At 38.7% G+C, this 18,435-nt stretch overlaps 1 protein-coding gene across 1 annotated transcript in view; it reads left to right on the forward strand.

Moving 5' to 3' along the window:
* The window catches only part of LOC104587421 (developmentally-regulated G protein 3), a 29,868-nt gene extending 11,845 nt beyond the window's left edge, over positions 1 to 18,023 (forward strand). Inside the window, exons 6-10 of the mRNA XM_010245033.3 lie at positions 1,931 to 2,040; positions 12,687 to 12,986; positions 15,718 to 15,909; positions 17,321 to 17,372; positions 17,500 to 18,023. Coding sequence (XP_010243335.1) covers positions 1,931 to 2,040; positions 12,687 to 12,986; positions 15,718 to 15,909; positions 17,321 to 17,372; positions 17,500 to 17,550 — 705 coding nt within the window. The 3' untranslated portion in view covers positions 17,551 to 18,023. The remainder of the gene's footprint in view (positions 1 to 1,930; positions 2,041 to 12,686; positions 12,987 to 15,717; positions 15,910 to 17,320; positions 17,373 to 17,499) is intronic.
* The last annotated feature ends 412 nt before the right edge of the window (positions 18,024 to 18,435 follow it).

Consider the following 18,435-nt stretch of genomic DNA (forward strand, 5'->3'; position numbering starts at 1 on the left):
TGCATTCTTTTTACATTCCAGCTCATATCTTTTTCTTCCATCTTGGTTGAACTACATAAAGCTCACTTGTTTACCTCTAGAACTTGCTTCTGAAGAAAACTTCTTCACCCATTCGATCACTTCCAAACCTTCCAACAATATTGTAGCTTTCTTTGCCTCCCTAATCTTCAAGCTCTGCAAGCCTCTGATTTTCAACTCTTCAAGGATGAGGTCTTTTGCTTCAATCTTCATTGCTTTCCTCCATCTTGTAACTTCTACAAACCTATTCTCCATTAAGCCTTGGAAGATTAACTGAGCCTAATTGCTAGCACCAGGGATGGCCCAATGTTGATCAAGAAGATTTATAAAATGCCACCAGATTGCATCAATATCTTAAAAAGAAAAGAAAAGAAGCCATTATAACAAGTACTTGGGTGGGTACTATATTTCTATGTGAAAATTTTGGACACAGTTCAAACCCTCTGGTTCTAGGACATATTTGCCCATAGAAGAGAAACTTGGTATATAAATTTTAAGATGAAGAATAGGTTCCAGTTTTTTCCTTTTCCAGTGTACTTAGATAAGAAATGTTGCATTTAGAAAAAAAAGGAAGTATACCCCCTACAGTTATGAGGTAGGGGAACCAAAAACATGTTAATACTGACTTGAAAGCTTCTCAAAACACAATTCCTGTTCCTGTACCTTCTCTAGTCAGTCATTAGCAAGGAGTTTGATGATCTTGGTATCCACCTGAACAAGCTGTTCAAGGAGGATGGCAATGATCAATCTTCTCTAATCAGATAGTGTCTAAGGACCATCTTCTGCTTAGAGCATTCATCCTATAACAACTTGGGTATCTCTTTCCACAATCACCTGTTCAAAGCCTAAAGGAAAGCTGAGCTTTAGGCCTTGAAGAATGGTAATAATGGAAATTTGGTTATTTTACTAAAGCAGGAACTGTTATTGCCCCTCAGATTAAGGTGCAATGATAAAAGTTATATTTTGGATGGAATCTGCTTGAACTTGAAGTACCCCAATTCATCCTTGATAATCCCAGGCAGGGGGCTGTGTTCCCCCCTCCCTCTCTTTCCTTTCTAGAGGTTGATGTTTCTGTTTGATGTTGATAACCTAGGACCAGCTGACATTGGTGGGTCAATGCAGATGGGAACACTCTCAGTAATTTCAACTCTCTCTTTCCCTTTTATTGGTACCTAGGACCAAAGGCTGAGTTCTTGCTCTTCTCACAGGATTTAGGATAGCTAGTGAATATTGGTTTTCCTCTGTGACAGGAGGCTCTACCAATGTGATCAAATGTAATAAAAATGATTATAAAAAATGGAACAGAAATATTGTGTGGGACTTGGCCACCATCCTAATGGAGGAAATCTAGGCATAAATTCCACTTGTTAAATGTTAACATCAAGTGGGATTTGTTTTCTTAATTGATGGTTAAAATCAGGGTAATCCAAAGAGAGTTGAAATTATTGATAGAAAAAGAATTGAATTCAGTCATAGAGCAAGGCTGGGTGGCCAAAGTGATACGACTTACTAACATGAACAATATACCCTGAAATTATATCATTATTTCATTGGATTAAGGAGGCAGTTTAAGGTTATTTTGGTGGTTCAAATTGTTGATTCTCCAATATGTACTGTATTTTTGTTTATAACTTGTACTATTCACTTTGAAGGCACCATGGATGGTAACCCTCTTTTTGTTAGTTGATTGCTTTGAAGTTGGATATGCCATCAAACATTCATTTTTATTGGACTGTGCACTTCATATATTTCTTTTAATTTTAAGACATTATGCATGTTTAAGCTACTGATACTTTTTTTAGTCAGAAATTGCACATTACTTATGGTTACTTTTTTATTCTGAGATGTTTCTGATTCATGTGATGGATTTTCTAGATTATTCTGCATGACATGTAATGACATTGTAATCCAGGTTATCAGCACTGCTAGGACATGCAATTGTATTCTAATTGTTCTTGATGCAATAAAACCAATAACTCACAAGCGTCTGATAGAGAAAGAGCTTGAAGGATTTGGCATAAGGTAATATTGGTTGTTATCAGCGCTCTTACCCATTTTGCTATGGGTCATTGTGGGAGTTTGCTTTTCTAATTTAGTTGTTGTGTAGTTCTAGAGTGTAAGTGTGGCTGCTTTCTCAAATCTACTTGCACCTCCTTTCCTTTTTTTTCTAGATTAGTTCATGACAGTTAAAAGTTTTTCCTACTAATAAATTTGATGGTTATGCTTGCAATTTGATGAATATACCCAATTTGAGGTCCAGTGGAGAAGATTGCACCTGTAGTGTAAGAAACTATAGTTTGCCTGCATATACTCTTGTTCGATTTTCTTTTTTTTATGCTTAAAATTTTTAAATGTGATGACATAGCATATAAATAGGTCCATGGATAAAGTACTCAGTGGGGCATTTGGAAACATTTGAAAATGGAATTTACTGAAAATATAAAAGTGATTTGCCTTGGGAGTTCAATCACATCAGAATGTGAGATCTCTGGTTTCATGAGATTGCTTTTATCCTTTTTGGGCTTGTAGAGTTGCCAATCCACTAGCATTTTTTTTTGTTTGTTTTTAGAAAGGATACAAGAGGATTCTTGATCCGTGAGCTTTACTAGGGCATCTCTGTGTAATATGAGAATTTTTTCCCTGTACAGTACGGAAAGGGATCCCATATTGGGCTTATCCCAGAATCTTTATTTATTTATTTTTTTTACCATCGAGTAATGGACTGTCATATCATATTTACATCTTATTTTTATATGTTAACAGAATGTTTTTCATTTGCTGATAAAATTAAGTCCTAAAATAATCTTTATTTAAAAGAGGTTTGGGCCTATAATAGAATCTCAACCTTGTTTCTGTAGACTTGCATAAAAGTCCATAATAGATCCATCCAAAGTGCTTTCAGAAACAAAATGAAATGGGTTCATTTCTGTGTGGTCTTAAAAATCCCCCTCATTGATTGCTTCCTTGGCTGCAGGTACATAAATTAAAATAGGTTATCTTAAAATATCTTGGGTGTGTGGGTTGAAGTTGTTAACACATTTTTTTGAACAGTAACCATAATGATGTGCAAAAAAAAAAGAACTTTTCTTATAGAGAAGGCAATGCAAAACAACTCAAAAGTTGATAGTAGCCCTCTAGAAGTTAGTTAGGCATAGTCACATGGTAATAACTATGCAATAGGAAAACCCACTATCTTGAAGGCATAATTCAAAATTTTAAGAGGGTTCAGGAGAAAGAATGCTTGAGTGAGGGATGAGTTTTGCAATTTGGACTTGAAACTGAACTTTGCCAGTCACTTTATGGTGGCTTAAAGTGATATGATAAAGATAACATTATCCATGCAGATGACACAATTCTGTTTTGTGTAGGAGGAAACCTTAGTTGGATCCAGAATCTAAAGTTGGCAATACATCTCTTTGAACAAATTTCTAATCTCAAGGTGAACTTTGATAAGAGCTGTGTGGTGGGAGTGAATGTGGATGTAAGGGACCTAAGGGAATATGCAGGTGAGCTAGGATGTGCAATCTCGGGCTGGCCCTTGACATACTTGGGCCTCCCTTTAGGAGACAATCCTAAGAATGTAAGCTTCTGGAATCCGGTAGTGGAGAGGTTTGAGAAGAGGATGGCGGCTTGGAAGAGAAATTATCTTTCTCTAGGTGGGAGAGTCACTCTTATTAGGTCTACCCTAGCTAACCTATCTATCTACTATTTGTTAGTATTTAAGATACCCTCAAAGATTTCTAATCTTTTGGAAAAATTAATAATACGTAATATTTTGTGGGAGCTTGGAGAGGAGAAGAGAGATCATAGGGTGAGTTGGGAGGTGGTTACTAGGTGTAAAAAACTAGGAGGTCTTGGGATTGGTAACTTCAAGAAAAGGAATATGGCTTTGCTGGGGAAATGGTTGGAGGTTTTCAGTGGAAAGGATAAATTGTGGACTGAGATTGTGGCTAGCATACATGGTGTAATCTTAGGAGCTGTACTCGAAGTACCAAAGGAGAGAAGAGAAACTCTGAAATGCAGTGAATGTCGAACTGTACTAGTCAGTCGACCATGCTATTATTTATATATGAATGTAGTACAAAGTATAAGAAATTATTAGGATGCCCCTGATTAGTGATGGGACACTCAGATGACTTAAATCATTAAACAGAATTAGGCCCAGTTACAAGATAAGTTAAACATAAGTATGGGCTAATAAGAACTCTTATCAGCCGAACATCACTCTAACATTCTAACACTCCCCCTCAAGCTAAGCATGGATATCAATCATGTTTAGCTTGCCAAGTAAGTCCCTGAACTTTGTTGTTGACAACCCTTTAGTTAATACATCTACAATCTGCATCTCTGATGGAGTATAAGGCACACAGAGTTCTCCTGAAATAGTTCTCTCTCTGACAAAGTGTCGATCAATTTCAATATGTTTTGTCCTGTCATGCTGCACGGGATTGTTGGCAATGTTGATAGCAGCTTTATTATCACAATACGGCCTGAGAGGACCCTCAGTTTTGATACCAAGCTCATTAAGAAGAGTTCTGAGCCATAAGAGTTCAGCAACTTCGTGTGCCATAGCTCGGTATTCTGCTTCTGCACTTGATCTAGCCACAACATTTTGCTTCTTACTGCGCCATGTGACTAGGTTTCCTCCCAAGAATGTACAGTAACCTGAGGTTGATTTTCTGTTTTCAACGGACCCAACCCAATCAACATCAGTGTAGGCTTCAATTTCAAGTTTGTTGTTTTTCCTGAATAGAATTCCTTTCCCTGGGCAAGTCTTCAAGTATCTGAGAATTCTTTCCACTGCTCTCATATGAGGGGTCTTTGGTGAGTGCATGAATTGACTGACAACATGCACTGCATAAGCAATGTCTGGCCGAGTAAGGGATAAGTATATCAATTTTCCTACCAATTTTTGGTACCTTTCTTTATCACAGTATTCCTCACCCATTGATTCTTGTAATCCATGGTTCGGTTCTATTGGAGTGTCTACTGGCCTGCACCCCATCATTTCTGTTTCCTCTAGGAGATCTAGCACATATTTTCATTGACATATGTAGATTCCTTCTCTTGATCTAGCAACTTCAATCCCAAGAAAATATCTCAGATTTCCTAGGTCTTTGATCTCAAATTCTGAAGCTAAGAACTCCTTCAGCCTCTTCATCTTTTTCACATCATTTCCAGTAATCACCATATCATCCACATAAACAATGAGTGTTGTAAGTTTGTCATTCTGTCTCCTTGTAAACAATGTATGATCTGCACTGCTCTGAGTGTACCCCACTTTCTTCATGGCCATACAAAGTCTCTCAAACCATGCCCGGGGAGACTGCTTCAAACCATATAATGCTTTCCTTAGTTTACACACCTTCTTTCCAACATCATATCCAAGTGGGGGTTCCATGAATACCTATTCATGAAGATCACCATTTAGGAAGGCATTCTTCACATCTAGCTGATGGAGTTCCCAAGAGAATTTTGCTGCTAGTGACAGTAGAACCCTGATTGTGTTGAGCTTTGCTACTGGGGCAAATGTTTCCTTGTAGTCAATTCCTTCCTTTTGTGTAAATCCCTTTGCCACAAGTCTGGCCTTGTACCTCTCAATTGACCCATCTTCCCTGTGCTTTACTGTGAATACCCACTTGCACCCAACAGTGCCTTTCCCCTCTGGCAGGTCCACCAATTCCCACGTTCTTGCTTTCATTAGGGCTTTCATCTCTTCATTCATGGCTTCTTTCCACCTTGGATCAGATGCCGCCTCTGAGTACCTGGAAGGGACACATACAGAGGAAAGAGCAGGCACAAAGGAATGATAGGCAGGGGATAAGTGTGAATAAGAAACATAATCAGCTATGGGATGCCGAGTGGTACAAGAATGAATAGGCTTACGGAGAGCAATAGGAAGATCCAAATCTGAATTGAGTGAGTCAGAATTACCTTGGATTGCAGAGACAGATTGATCTGAGTTCAACTGGTTGCAATCATGAGGTTGAGGGCCCTTCTTTCTTCTACTGTATGTAAGTATCTCTTTCTCTTGTTTATTGGAACCTTCAGAAGCATCAGTTGAATTTGGAGAAGTAACTGGCACAGTGGGAGTCTCACAAGGTTGAACCGGAATGTTACAACTAGGAGTAGTGGAAGGTGATGAAAGGGGAACAAAAAAGAAGGGAGAATGAGAATCCTCTTCCAACCCACTAGTCTCCCCCTGAAGAGGATTCTGAGAAGACTAGAAATAGGGTTGAGACTCAAAAAAGACTATATCTCTGGTGACATTTTTTCTTGGAGACAGGATCATAACACTTATACCCCTTTTGCGTAGGAGAGTACCCTAAAAAAATTCCCTTTGTAGACTTGGGATCCAACTTGGTTTTCTTTGGATCCTTCACATGTACGAAGCATATACAACCAAAAACCCGTGGGGAATGAGGAAATTCTGGAAGAGTGGGACACAAAACAGAGAAAGGAGTCTTCATACCCAGTACCTTAGATGGCATTCGATTTATCAGGTATGATGCAGTGAGAACAGCTTGAGACCAATATTGCTTAGGCACATTATGCTGGAAAAGTAGAGCTCGAGCTGTCTCCAATAGGTGCCTGTTCTTGCGCTCAGCAACCCCATTTTGTTGAGGGGTGTAAGCACACAATGATTGGTGTAACATGCTTACATCTTCCATGAATGAGTTCAGGGATCTTTCAAAGTATTCAGCTGCATTGTCTGAACGGAATTGCTTAATCTTCTTATCAAATTGTGTTTCAACCATCTTGCAAAACATCATAGTTATCCGTGGAACTTCATCACGTCCTTTTAACAGATAAATCCAAGTGCACTGAGAATAATGGTCAATAAAATTGATAAAGTAACGGAAGCCATCAATGGAAACAATGGGTGAAGGACCTCAAACATCAGAATGAACCAAATCAAAAGGGGCTTGAATTTCATTACTAGAAATTGGATACATTGATCTGCATTGTTTTGACATTTGACACACATCACAAATTAAACTCTGACTTGGAATGCCCTTACATAATAAGGGAAACAACATTGCTAAAGAAGAAAAAGACAAATGACCTAGCCTAGCATGCCATAGGTGCAACCTAGCTATTGACTCCACACTTTCCGGACTAGTAGTAGCAGAAGCTTGTAGGGCTGAGCTGATATCTGCATCAAAATAGTAGAGGCCCCCATACTCATGACCACTCCCAATTGTTCTCCTTGTCAATCCATCCTGGAAGACACAATGAGAAGGAAAAAAAGTTATACTGCAGTTCAAATTTTTTGTAAGCTTTGAAACAGACAACAAATTTGAGGTAAGACTAGGAACATGTAGGACTGATTTAAGAGAGAGATCCTTGCTTAGGTCAAACACCCCCTTTCCAGAGATGGTAGAGAGAGACCCATCAGCTACACTCATCTTATCCTGGCTAGACAACAAATGATACGAAGAGAATAAGGAGGACATATGTGTCATATGGTCAGTGGCTCCGGAATCAATCACCCAAGAGGTAGAATTAATGGAACTAGTTGCACTAAATGCAGAGGCTGTACCTGATTTGGCAAGAGAGGTGGAAGTTGCACTAAATGCAGAGGCTATACCTGCAGCATGACAGGACAAAACATATTGAAATTGATCGACACTTTGTCAGAGAGAGAATTATTTCAAGAGAACTCTGTGTGCCTTATACTCCATCAGAGATGCAGATTGCAGATGTATTAACTAAAGGGCTGTCAACAACAAAGTTCAGGGACTTACTTGGCAAGCTAAACATGATTGATATCCATGCTTAGCTTGAGGGGGAGTTTTAGAATGTTAGAGTGATGTTCAAGCTCTTCCCAGAGGCCTTCCAGTGTTGCAAAGTATGTTGCCACGGACATGTCTCTTTGCCTTAGGGCTGCAATATCTTGGTTCAGCCTGTAGATTCTAGCATTGTTCTATTTTTGGCCGTATGTCTTGGATATTTTCTCCCAAATTTTAGTGGCTGTAGGGAAATGATGAACGGTTCTGGCCACCCGATGAGACATGGAGGCCAGCAACCAAGACATGACTGTGGCATTTTCCTTGCGCCACACGGTGTATTCAGGACTGCCAATTTTTGGTTCTTTCTTGTCTCCATCCAAATAGCCTGTGAGTTCACGAGAGGTATGAACAACCTTGCTGAGACAGACCACTCTCTGAAGTTATACTCATCCAGCAACACACTTGTAATCTGTAAGCTGTGCAGATTAGGGTTTTCCAGGTATGAGGACCTTGCGACAGGTCTGTTATCTCTAGAGGAAACTTCACCGGATAGTGAGGACATCCTGACTTCAGTCCTAGAGTTGTTCACAGTGCTGTAGGTGGTTCTGTTTAGGGCCGGCCGAAGTGGTCACAGTGTTCACAGTGATGGTAGCACACTAGATAAACTTCACTTGGACTGAACCAGTTTGGGTACAATAGCAAGTAAAAGTTCGAGGCTGCAACTGTGCAGTGTAAGTCTTTACCACTGTGCTGTGCAGGGCTAAAGTAGGGCTGGTAACCGACCTGAAAATAGGGCTATTTACCACTGTTTTGTAAGAGTCTTGCTGGAGCACTGAAGCTGCAACTGTAGAAGAGGCTAAGTCTTTACCACTGTTCTGCGCAAGTCTTGCTGGAGCACCGAAGCTGCAACTGTGGAGGAAGCTCCCCCCCTTTTAGCTAGTGCTAGGACTGCTGAAATCAGTCCTCAACTAGGTCTGCCCTATACAGACCTCTCTTAGTAGCCAAATAGCTACTACTTACTGGAAACAACCTAGTAGGACATCTACTTCTGGGTCTTACTTCCCTTGAGTCCTACAACCAAGAGAAACCCTAGGTTCGAACTTGCTTTACTCTCTTACACCCCTAGGTCTTTACTGTAGCAACCCAGAAAAGGAAGAGAGAAGATGAAAAGACAGCAAGAGAAGAGAGTGCACCTGATGAAACCCTAGGTTCGAACTTGCTCTGATACCATGTAATCTTAGGAGCTGTACTCGAAGTAGCAAAGGAGAGAAGAGAAACTCTGAAATGCAGTGAATGTTGAACTGTACTAGTCAGTCGACCATGCTATTAGTGATATGAATGTAGTACAAAGTACAAGAAATTACTGGGATGCCCCTGATTAGTGATGGGACACTCAGATGACTTAAATCATTAAACAGGATTAGGCCCATTCATACAGGTCCAGTTACAAGATAAGTTAAACATAAGTATGGGCTAATAAGAACTCTTATCAGCTGAACATCACTCTAACATTCTAACACATGGGATGGAAGACAATGGTTGGGATCTTGGAATCATGGCAAGGGCTACAACTGCTTCTCCTTGGAAATCCATTCACAATCTGCTTTCTGTCTTCTCCCCTTGGATAAGGTATGGTCTAAACTCTAGTAACCGAATAAAATTCTGGGAACAACTTTGGGTTGGGGATTCTCCTCTGAAGGACCAATTTCCTTCCTTGTATGCTCTATCGGATTTGAAAAACGAACCTATCTCTTCTTTCTTGGTTCCTTCAGACTCCACTTTTGGCTTTGGGTGGAACCTAGGCCTGTGTAGGGCAATTAGATACGGACTTGGATAGCTTGGTATCTTTGCTTGCCTCCCTTGAGAATGTTTTCCTAAATCCTGCTAAGGAAGACACTAGATTTTGGACTCCTAGCTCTGGTACTTTTTCTTGTGCTTCGTTTTTTGAAACCTTAACTCAGCCTCCTGTCCCCGTTGGGTTGTCCTTTCCGGCTAAAGAAATTTGGAGCAGGCCTATTCCTCCTCAGGTTGGCTTTTTTTGTTGGGAAATTTTCTTGGAAAGAATTAAGACCCAACTATTGTCTACTTCCTAATAGATGTACTCTTTGTAAAGCTGATGGGGAATCCGACTACCACCTCATGGTCTCTTGTAAGGTTGCTAAAACTATTTAGGAGTGGGTTTTCTCTCGCTTTGGATGTTCTTGGTTTCCTCCGAAGAGTGTCCAAAGGTTGTTCTCTCCTTTTTTCAGATGGCCTAAGAAGCGAGGGAAGACTATGTAGAGGAGTGTTAGGGCAGCAGTGTGCTGGTCATTGTGGGAAGAAAGAAATTCACGTATTTTTTTAGACAAGGAAAGAACCCTGGAAGAACTGTTAGACCTAATCCTTTTAAGGGCTGCCCACTGGCTGAAATCTTTGGAGTTGTTTTCAGACTTTCCTGTGGATGACTTGCTAAGAAACTGGAAAGAGATTGCTTCCACTGCTAGATGCAAGAGGACTCTTTGTCCCTCTTGGTCTCCTCCCCCTCGGGTTTCATTAAGTTGAACTTTGATGGCAGCAGTGTAAGGAATCCAGGACCCTTTGGGATTGGAGGAGTTTTCAGGAATGAGAAAGGGGTTGTTAGTGCTCTATTTTCTGGCCCTATTGGAGAAGGTGACTCTCTTAGGGCTGAGATCCTTGCAGCACTTGAAGGAATTCGAAGAGCAAAGGAATTAAATGTCAGCTGATTGATCCTGGAAGGTGATTTGAAGGTGGTGGTTAACTGGTTGAAGAAAGAGGGCAGTGGTTTGTGGAACTTTAACACTGAAAAGAAACAGTTCTTATGGATGTGTAGGGACATTGAGATCCAATACAACTGGGTGAAAAGGAGTGCCGACTCATTTGCGGATGGGTTGGCCAAGCAAGGGGTGAATAGGGAGCCTGTATTTTGGGCTAGTTTTTAAATTTTTTCTCTTTGTATTCTCTTTGTATTCTGTATTTGGGGAGCTAATATCTTCCTCTTGTATGCATACTCTCTCTTTTCTCTTAATTTAATGAAGCTGGTGTTATTGATAAAAAAAAAAGTGTAAAACAGTGTAGTTGAATTGTTGCCTGGTTTTTGGCTAGGCAACTGACTAGGCATCGGGAGGCTTATGTATCACCTATATGATCAATTAGGCAGGTGGTACCAATATAAACAATTTAGGGGGAGCAAATAAGTAACTATGCACTGTTTTATATGTTGATACAAGTATGTATTACCCACTTTCAGTGTATATGAGTGTGGTTTTGTGTTAATTAGGGCTCTTTATTCCTCTTTGCATCTAACATGTAGTTAAATACTAATTTATTATTGTATGCACACATTGTAGAATATAAACATTTATTATTTATTATTTTTGTTGTCTAGACGAGGCCTAATTATTTGCCTGGATGTTGACTTGCCTTGCCTGGCCAAATCACCTAAGAGGCACCTGCCCACTTTAATTGCAATTTGGGAACTACAATATGCAAGTGGAGGTTGCCAATTTGTTTAAAGGATTAAGGTGTTTTGGGATAGTTCCTTTCCTCCTTTGATGTTGCAGGGCATTAATTTAATATAATTAATGGGGGTATTCTGAGGAATGAGAGTGGGCAGATTGTTTTGCTTTACTCGGGTCCTTTAGGATTCGGAGACTCTATTAGGGCAGAGCTATCTGCTGCTGTATAAGGGGTGCAATTTGCAAACTAGTTGGGGGTAGAGCATTTGATAAGTGAAGGGGACTCCAAGGTGGTGGTGGGCTGGTTGAAAAACCCTGAGGATGCTATATGGTGCTACAAGAATGTAATGAAGAAATTTAATTGGTTGACAAGGAACATGTTGGTTTCTATACAGTGGGTGGGGAGATCAGTAAATGCTTTGGCTGATGTGTTAGCCAAGGAAGGGGTAAATAGGGAAGAACATTTTTGGGCTCAGCTGTGATTTTTGTAATTTATTCCTAGATTACTTGAAGCTTCTAGGAGGGGCTGCAGCTTGTGCCTCTCCGTGGGATATTGTATGAAGTCACAACTCTAAATCAGTTACTTAATTAATAAAATTACACTATTACTCATAAAAAAAATTTAATATAATTTCTTGGGCATCCAGAAAGATGTGGTCCATGGCAACTGTCCGTTGGCTAAAACATCATTGTCATTCCCTGATTGTAGGGATTTGTTTTCATGTCTTGGGAAGTGTAATGTTGTTAATTGTTCAATATGTTACACATACATGTCAAGGGTGTAGCATGGCCAAAGTGTGACATCGAATGTATACTAAAAATTGAGGTATCTTACATGGATATGGGCTATGCCCTTGAAGGGGAAAATTATTTAAATAGATCAATGAATCTTCTTCTTTTTTTACTTTTATTATTTGATCATATCACTGTTGGCCTCCACATATATGTCAAGGGTGTAGCATGGCCCTTGAAGTGTAATGTTGTCAATTGTTCAATATGTTACACATGCATGTCAAGGGTGTAGCATGGTCAAAGTGTGACATGGAATTCACCTGTTCAGTCTTGATCAAGAAATGATTCCTGTCTCTAATGTGAGCAAATCCTCTGTGCTCCATTATACCTCAAATACTCCCAAGCTTTTGATATTTTGATCAGATAATAGATGACCCATCCTCTTTCTTCTACTATATATTTCTATTGATTTAAAATTGACTTTTATATATCTATATAGGGTAAATGTAATCTTTTCCTTAAACCTTAGCATTGTCAGGTGATTATTCCTTGATTAAGTATTGGTTTTACTTGATCAAATTACTTAGGTGATATTTTTGTTAGACCAGTTCTACCCTGTAACTTTACTTTCTTAGTTGTTGACTTGTGTATGGTTACAGTTGTGCTACTTCTCTGATATTTGTGTATATTGCTAAGTATTATTTCTGTGTTTTCCCTTCTTCAAACATTTTCATTTTCCTGTTTACAGGTTAAATAAGGAGCCACCTAATTTGACCTTTAGGAAGAAAGATAAGGGTGGGATTAATTTCACATCAACAGTGGCAAACACACACTTAGACCTTGAAACGGTGAAGGCAATATGTGGTGAATACAGAATTCACAATGCTGATATCACTCTTAGGTATGATGCAACTGCTGATGACCTCATAGATGTTATTGAGGGTAGTAGAATATATATGCCCTGCATCTATGTTGTGAACAAAATTGACCAGATAACACTTGAAGAGCTGGAGATTCTGGACAAACTTCCTCACTACTGTCCAATCAGGTAATTATGTAATTGATTACCTCTTTGGTATTTTAATCTCTAATTGTATCTGTAGCTTTGTCAACTATCTTACAATGTTGTTCAATGCAAAAAGGTGTAGTTAGTTTTTGAGTTTTTTTTTTTTTTGCTTAGTAATGGTTAACTTTGAACATTTAAAGTTAACTATTCCTGTATCTGTTGCAGCAGAGTTTGCCCGAGGTGCAAGGCACAAGGCAAGGCATGCGCCTTTTTGAAGCAAGGTGCAAAAATGCAAAATAAAAAGCTAAAAAATTCAGAAAATGAGAAAAGCAAAAAAATTCAAAAAAATGCACAATATTAAACGCACTATTAATTAAAAATATAAAATTAAATTTTATAATACATGTTTTAAAAAACTTGTTATCTCAAATTAAAATACATAAACATAACATGTAAAAACATAATTAAAATGAAAATTTAAAAATGAAATCAAGCATAACATATAAAACATATTCAAGCAGGTAAATTCTTAATCTCTTTATTTTTTTCCCAATTGCATTAGTTCAAATAGATAATGTGATGTTAAACATTATGCATTCCTGATTCTTCTAGCCGCCTTTGTACCAAGCCCCTCGAGGCAAGCCAAAACAAGTCCATATTAGGGTCTTAAATTCTTAATCCCTATGAAAAAAAAGATTTTATAACTTTTAAAAATATCTTTTATTAGGATGAGTGAATGAGCAACATTAGCAAGCAAATATGGGGTCATTTGCCTTGAGGGGCTTCGTCGGGTGTCCGGGGGGTGAATTCCACGACCCATCTGCTAAGCAAAAAAAAAAAAAAAAAAAACGAAAAGAAACCAGAAAAAATGCACAAATTTTTAGAAGGCATGCGCACCAGGCGCACCAGGCGCTTGGGACCTAGGCGAGGTGCATATCCTAATGTGCACCACCCGTGCACCTAGGTGTGCCTTTAAAATCACTGCATAAAACACTAATCAATCAAGATCTCATATGAATTTGAAAGAAAATACCGACTGACTGCTTATCAGCTTGTTAGGTACCATGCCTTTTCGTCACCTTAACAGGACTTAACTCTAGAATAGGAAATCCTATGATCTATCACAGATTCATTAGTTAAATTGGTTTTCATTTATTCAGTTCTTGTATAAAGCATGTCATCTCAGGCATTTCAGATGGGAACTGAGTAAGCTTTCTCTAATAGCTCCATAATCTAGTTGAATGGGCAAGTTCTGATATATTTCAGTTTTAGATCACGGGTAAAGGGATGAATTTGAATTTCTTTTCTGTTTACCTCTTTGGTTTTTGCTTGAAGCTCAAATAAATCACCTGCAACTTTGAAAGATAGTTCCTTTCTGTCATGCATCATCCAGCACTAAAAAGATGAGAACTGGTTCCAGGCCATCCCCTTCACCCTCTCTCGTCCTCCTCCCCTAATAACCACTCCTTGGGAGCCTTCCCCTTTTAAGTCTGGGACGAGATTGAAAGTAGTTCAGGCCCTAATAAACTTTGTTCACTAAAAGTGTAACCTTCATCTCCATCAGCAGCTGACACTCCATAGAATTAAGAATCTGCATTATTACTGGTTCAAATATATTGGTTAATAGAAATTATCAATATATATATATATATATATATTGGTTAATAGAAATGTATGTGAAGTGCCTTTTCTTTTTCCCCATTTTTAATAAAATTTTGGTTCTGTTACAACAGCAATACTATATTCTTGTTGCCAGTGAAAATTTGGAAAATTTACCCCATGAACCACGTATAGACAGTAAATTCAGGATGCTTAATATGGGTACCTTGATGCTTGAAACAAATATTTTTCTTATGACAAGGCATATAAGATGGGTTCAAACATCTTAGGAATGAGACAGAAAATTTGGTTTTCTTTTACTCGGGTCCTCTAGGAGTTGGGGGCTCTACTAGAGCGGAATTACTAGCTTCCCTTCAAGGTATACAGTTTGCAGTTTCAGCTAGGTGTGGAACAGCTGTTAATTGAAGGGGACTCCAAGGTGGTAGTGGGTTGGCTACAGAACCTAGAGTCTGATAGTGTGGTGGTTTTAAATTGAAGTTAAAAAATTCAAGTGGCTGGCAAGGAGTTTGTTTGTAAGAATACAATGGGTGGGGAGACCAGTAAGGGTCAGTTTAAAGAGTACAAATGCAAACATGTACCATGCAAATACATACAAAATATAAGGTTTTGCACTCACATATTTGTATTTGTACTCCTTCCAAACTGAGCCTAAGCTGATTGTCTAGCCAAGCAAGGGTTAATTAGGGAACAGTTGTTTGGGGCACATTCGTAGTTTGATTTTGTCTTATGTTTTGTTGGGTGAGGATGCAGCTCATGCCTCTCCATGAGATGCTTGTATCTGTATTTTTCCTTGATCAAATCAAACAATTTATTTATCAAAAAAAGATGGGTTCAAACATATTGTCTCCACTTTACCATGATTAATCTGTGTTCTCATGGCATGACCTAAAAGGAGTGAGGTTGTAGGATTCTTGGTGTCTGAAAATCATTAGCTACACCATTAAAAAAACTTGTAGGCAACACCATTCTAGAAGTGAAGATTCTGACGCCAAATTTTTACTGTCTGACATTTGACTTTCTATTGTTGAGAATTACCTTTTCTTTTTCATTTGCTATCCAACCAAACAGGATTAGCTGACTATGGTTTTTCAGTGTGTCCAACTTCTGCATGATGAACCTTTCTACTTAATGCATCTTTTTGATGTTGTTGTAGTGCTCACCTGGAATGGAACCTTGATGGACTTCTGGAGAAGATATGGGAGTATCTAGACTTAACTCGCATATACACAAAGCCCAAGGGTATGAATCCGGACTATGAAGACCCAGTAATCCTGTCCTCCAAGAGGAGGACTGTTGAGGACTTCTGCAACAGAATACACAAAGACATGCTTAAACAATTCAAGTAGTGAGTATTTCCTTCTCTTGCCTTTCCATTGTTTCATGTTTTTTGTAAGTGGAATTAGAACCATGAAGAAATACAAGCTGTTTTTGAAATTACTCTGCACAAGTGGTGCTCATGCAGATGAAAATCAAAATTTGATAGGTCCCATCAAAGAAATTCTAGAAACATATCTACAGTTTGTCTATATATCCCTTTTCTGATTTGTTATATTATATTTATTCATTTATTTGTTGAAAGAGTGTAGTACTCCCTCCCTCCATCCACCCCCCCCCCCCCAAAAAAAAAAAAAAAAAAAGAAAGAAAAAAAAACTAATGCAAAATCAGGTAGGATCACCAGAGAACCCAATTATGGTATTGGGAATCAGCCAATCAGGTAACTGAGGTTAGAAATGTGGGTTCCAATCCCTTTTTTTGAGAAAAAGGTAAAGTAATATATTAGACAAAAGCATGAACCAAATCTGCACAACAAGGAGCTGTGCAGTGCCTAATCAAAAGCTGTACATCAACTAAAAGATTACTCAATCAGTATGCATAGATACAAAAAGAGCTCCAGCATTACAAAAGGAGCTATAAGGTCTATTCCTGAACAGATTATGAGGCTCTACCCATGAATACATCCTACCCCAAAAACCTTTACATAAATTACCCTCTGAAACATACACATTTCAAACATTCTTTTGTTTCTTTCTGTCCATATTGTCCAGATCACTAAAGCTGGACCTGCTCTCCAAATTACCTTGCCTTCTTTTGAGAGCCCCTCAGATGCCTACTCTGAAGTACTGCTAGCACATTTTCTGGGAAACAAAGCTGAGCTTCAGCAGCCCCAAATACTTTGTCCGGAGGAGGCGAGCAACTCTGCAATGGATTAGTAAATGTTCCAAGTCCTCAGATGCTTCCCCACACATAACGTATTTGCTAGGCAACACACTCATCCCTCTTCTGGCCAAAACCTCCGCTATTGCCACCCATAATAAAAAAGCAGCTTTTGGAGGGGCTGCGGATTTCCATACAACAGCTTCTGGGAAATCCACTACCTCCACCTCCGTGAGTTTGTTATAGAAGGATCTCACTGTGAAAAATCCTTCTTTATCCCACTTTCAAATTCTCCTATCTCTGCCTGTGGAGCCAGGAGTTATACCAGATAGCTGCAGCATCAATTCCATCCACTGCTCAACCTCCCAGTCAGTTAAATTCCTTCTGAACACTGGACGCCAAACTGCAGTATCTCCTACCCGAGCAAAAGCCTCTGCAACCATGCACATTCATGAAATGTGGGTTCCAATCTCGTGCACATTCATGATTGACGACACTGGTCGGAAAGATATCTTCTTCCTATTTCCGTATTTAGTATATTTTTTAGCTTTTGTCATTTTTTAATTACCCTTTGCTAACTTGTGGTGATCAAAATGGTCAGCGCATTGGTTTGGGGGTCAAGCGTGAAGCACAAGCCACAGAGAGTGGGCAAGGTCGGTTATCTATAATCTTTGATAGAATTTTACATTCTACATTTCAGGTTTCTTTGTTTTTTATTCCTTGCATTATGTGCATGGATTTTCCTTTACTAATGGATTTTTTGTTTGATACTCTTACTAGGAGCATGAGCTTGATGACGAGGATGTGGTTCAGATTATTAAAAAAGTGTGATTGAGGTATATAGAAGCCATAAGCATCCTACAGAAGGTGTCTCTGTATCACACATTACGGAGGAAGATGTTTCTGACATAATGTAGTCATATAGCTGCTGAGGTAACGAGTTGTGTGGTTACACATGTGTACGCAAGTAATAGATAGCCTCAGGCCATACATATGTGTAATCATAGGCTATAATGTATTTATTCACCTGTTTGATTAGTTGGTTACTGGCAGATTGTTATTTTTTGTGTGGTGTATTACTGGGTAAGTGGGTAGACATTAATCCTCAGTTTTCCGTTTCGAACAAAGAGAAAGATGGTAAAAATTTACAGGCGCTCAGAACTTGCTTTCTAGGCATTCTGCTAATTCCAACTCGGTCCAGATTGGGCCGGGTTGAGTTTACTTGGCTCAATTCAATGTATTAAAAGTTTAAAACCTCAAGGTCCTCAACCCTGACTTAGTGAATCATGATTCCAAGGTATTTGTCAACGTGTTCTTTCTGATCCACTGGCCTAAATTTAATTTTGTTTTTTAAGTATTACTATTACACGTGATTAGTTAGTTGAATCGAGTTTGAGTTTTGCAATACCTAGTTTGAGTGGCTTGTGAGCTTAATCGATTTTATAATAAAATATTAATTTTAATATATTTTTATTTATAATATAAATAAATATTAATTTCTTGATATTAATTATTTATAATTTTTAATATATAATTGAGGCTTATAATATATTCTTATTTATAATATTGTTAGTATTAATTTATTTATAATTGGCTCTGGTCGAATTTCAAGCTAGCCCAAATACTTGAGCTTGACTCTTCTAGATTACAGCCCTGAGCCCAGACGGTAAGATACACGTGAGGCCCAGCGGCTACACCATGTAGATACACGTGAAC

Source organism: Nelumbo nucifera, chromosome 1, assembly GCF_055504915.1.
Source record: "Nelumbo nucifera cultivar China Antique chromosome 1, China Antique-T2T, whole genome shotgun sequence".
In the NCBI taxonomy this organism is placed as follows: Eukaryota; Viridiplantae; Streptophyta; class Magnoliopsida; order Proteales; family Nelumbonaceae; genus Nelumbo; species Nelumbo nucifera.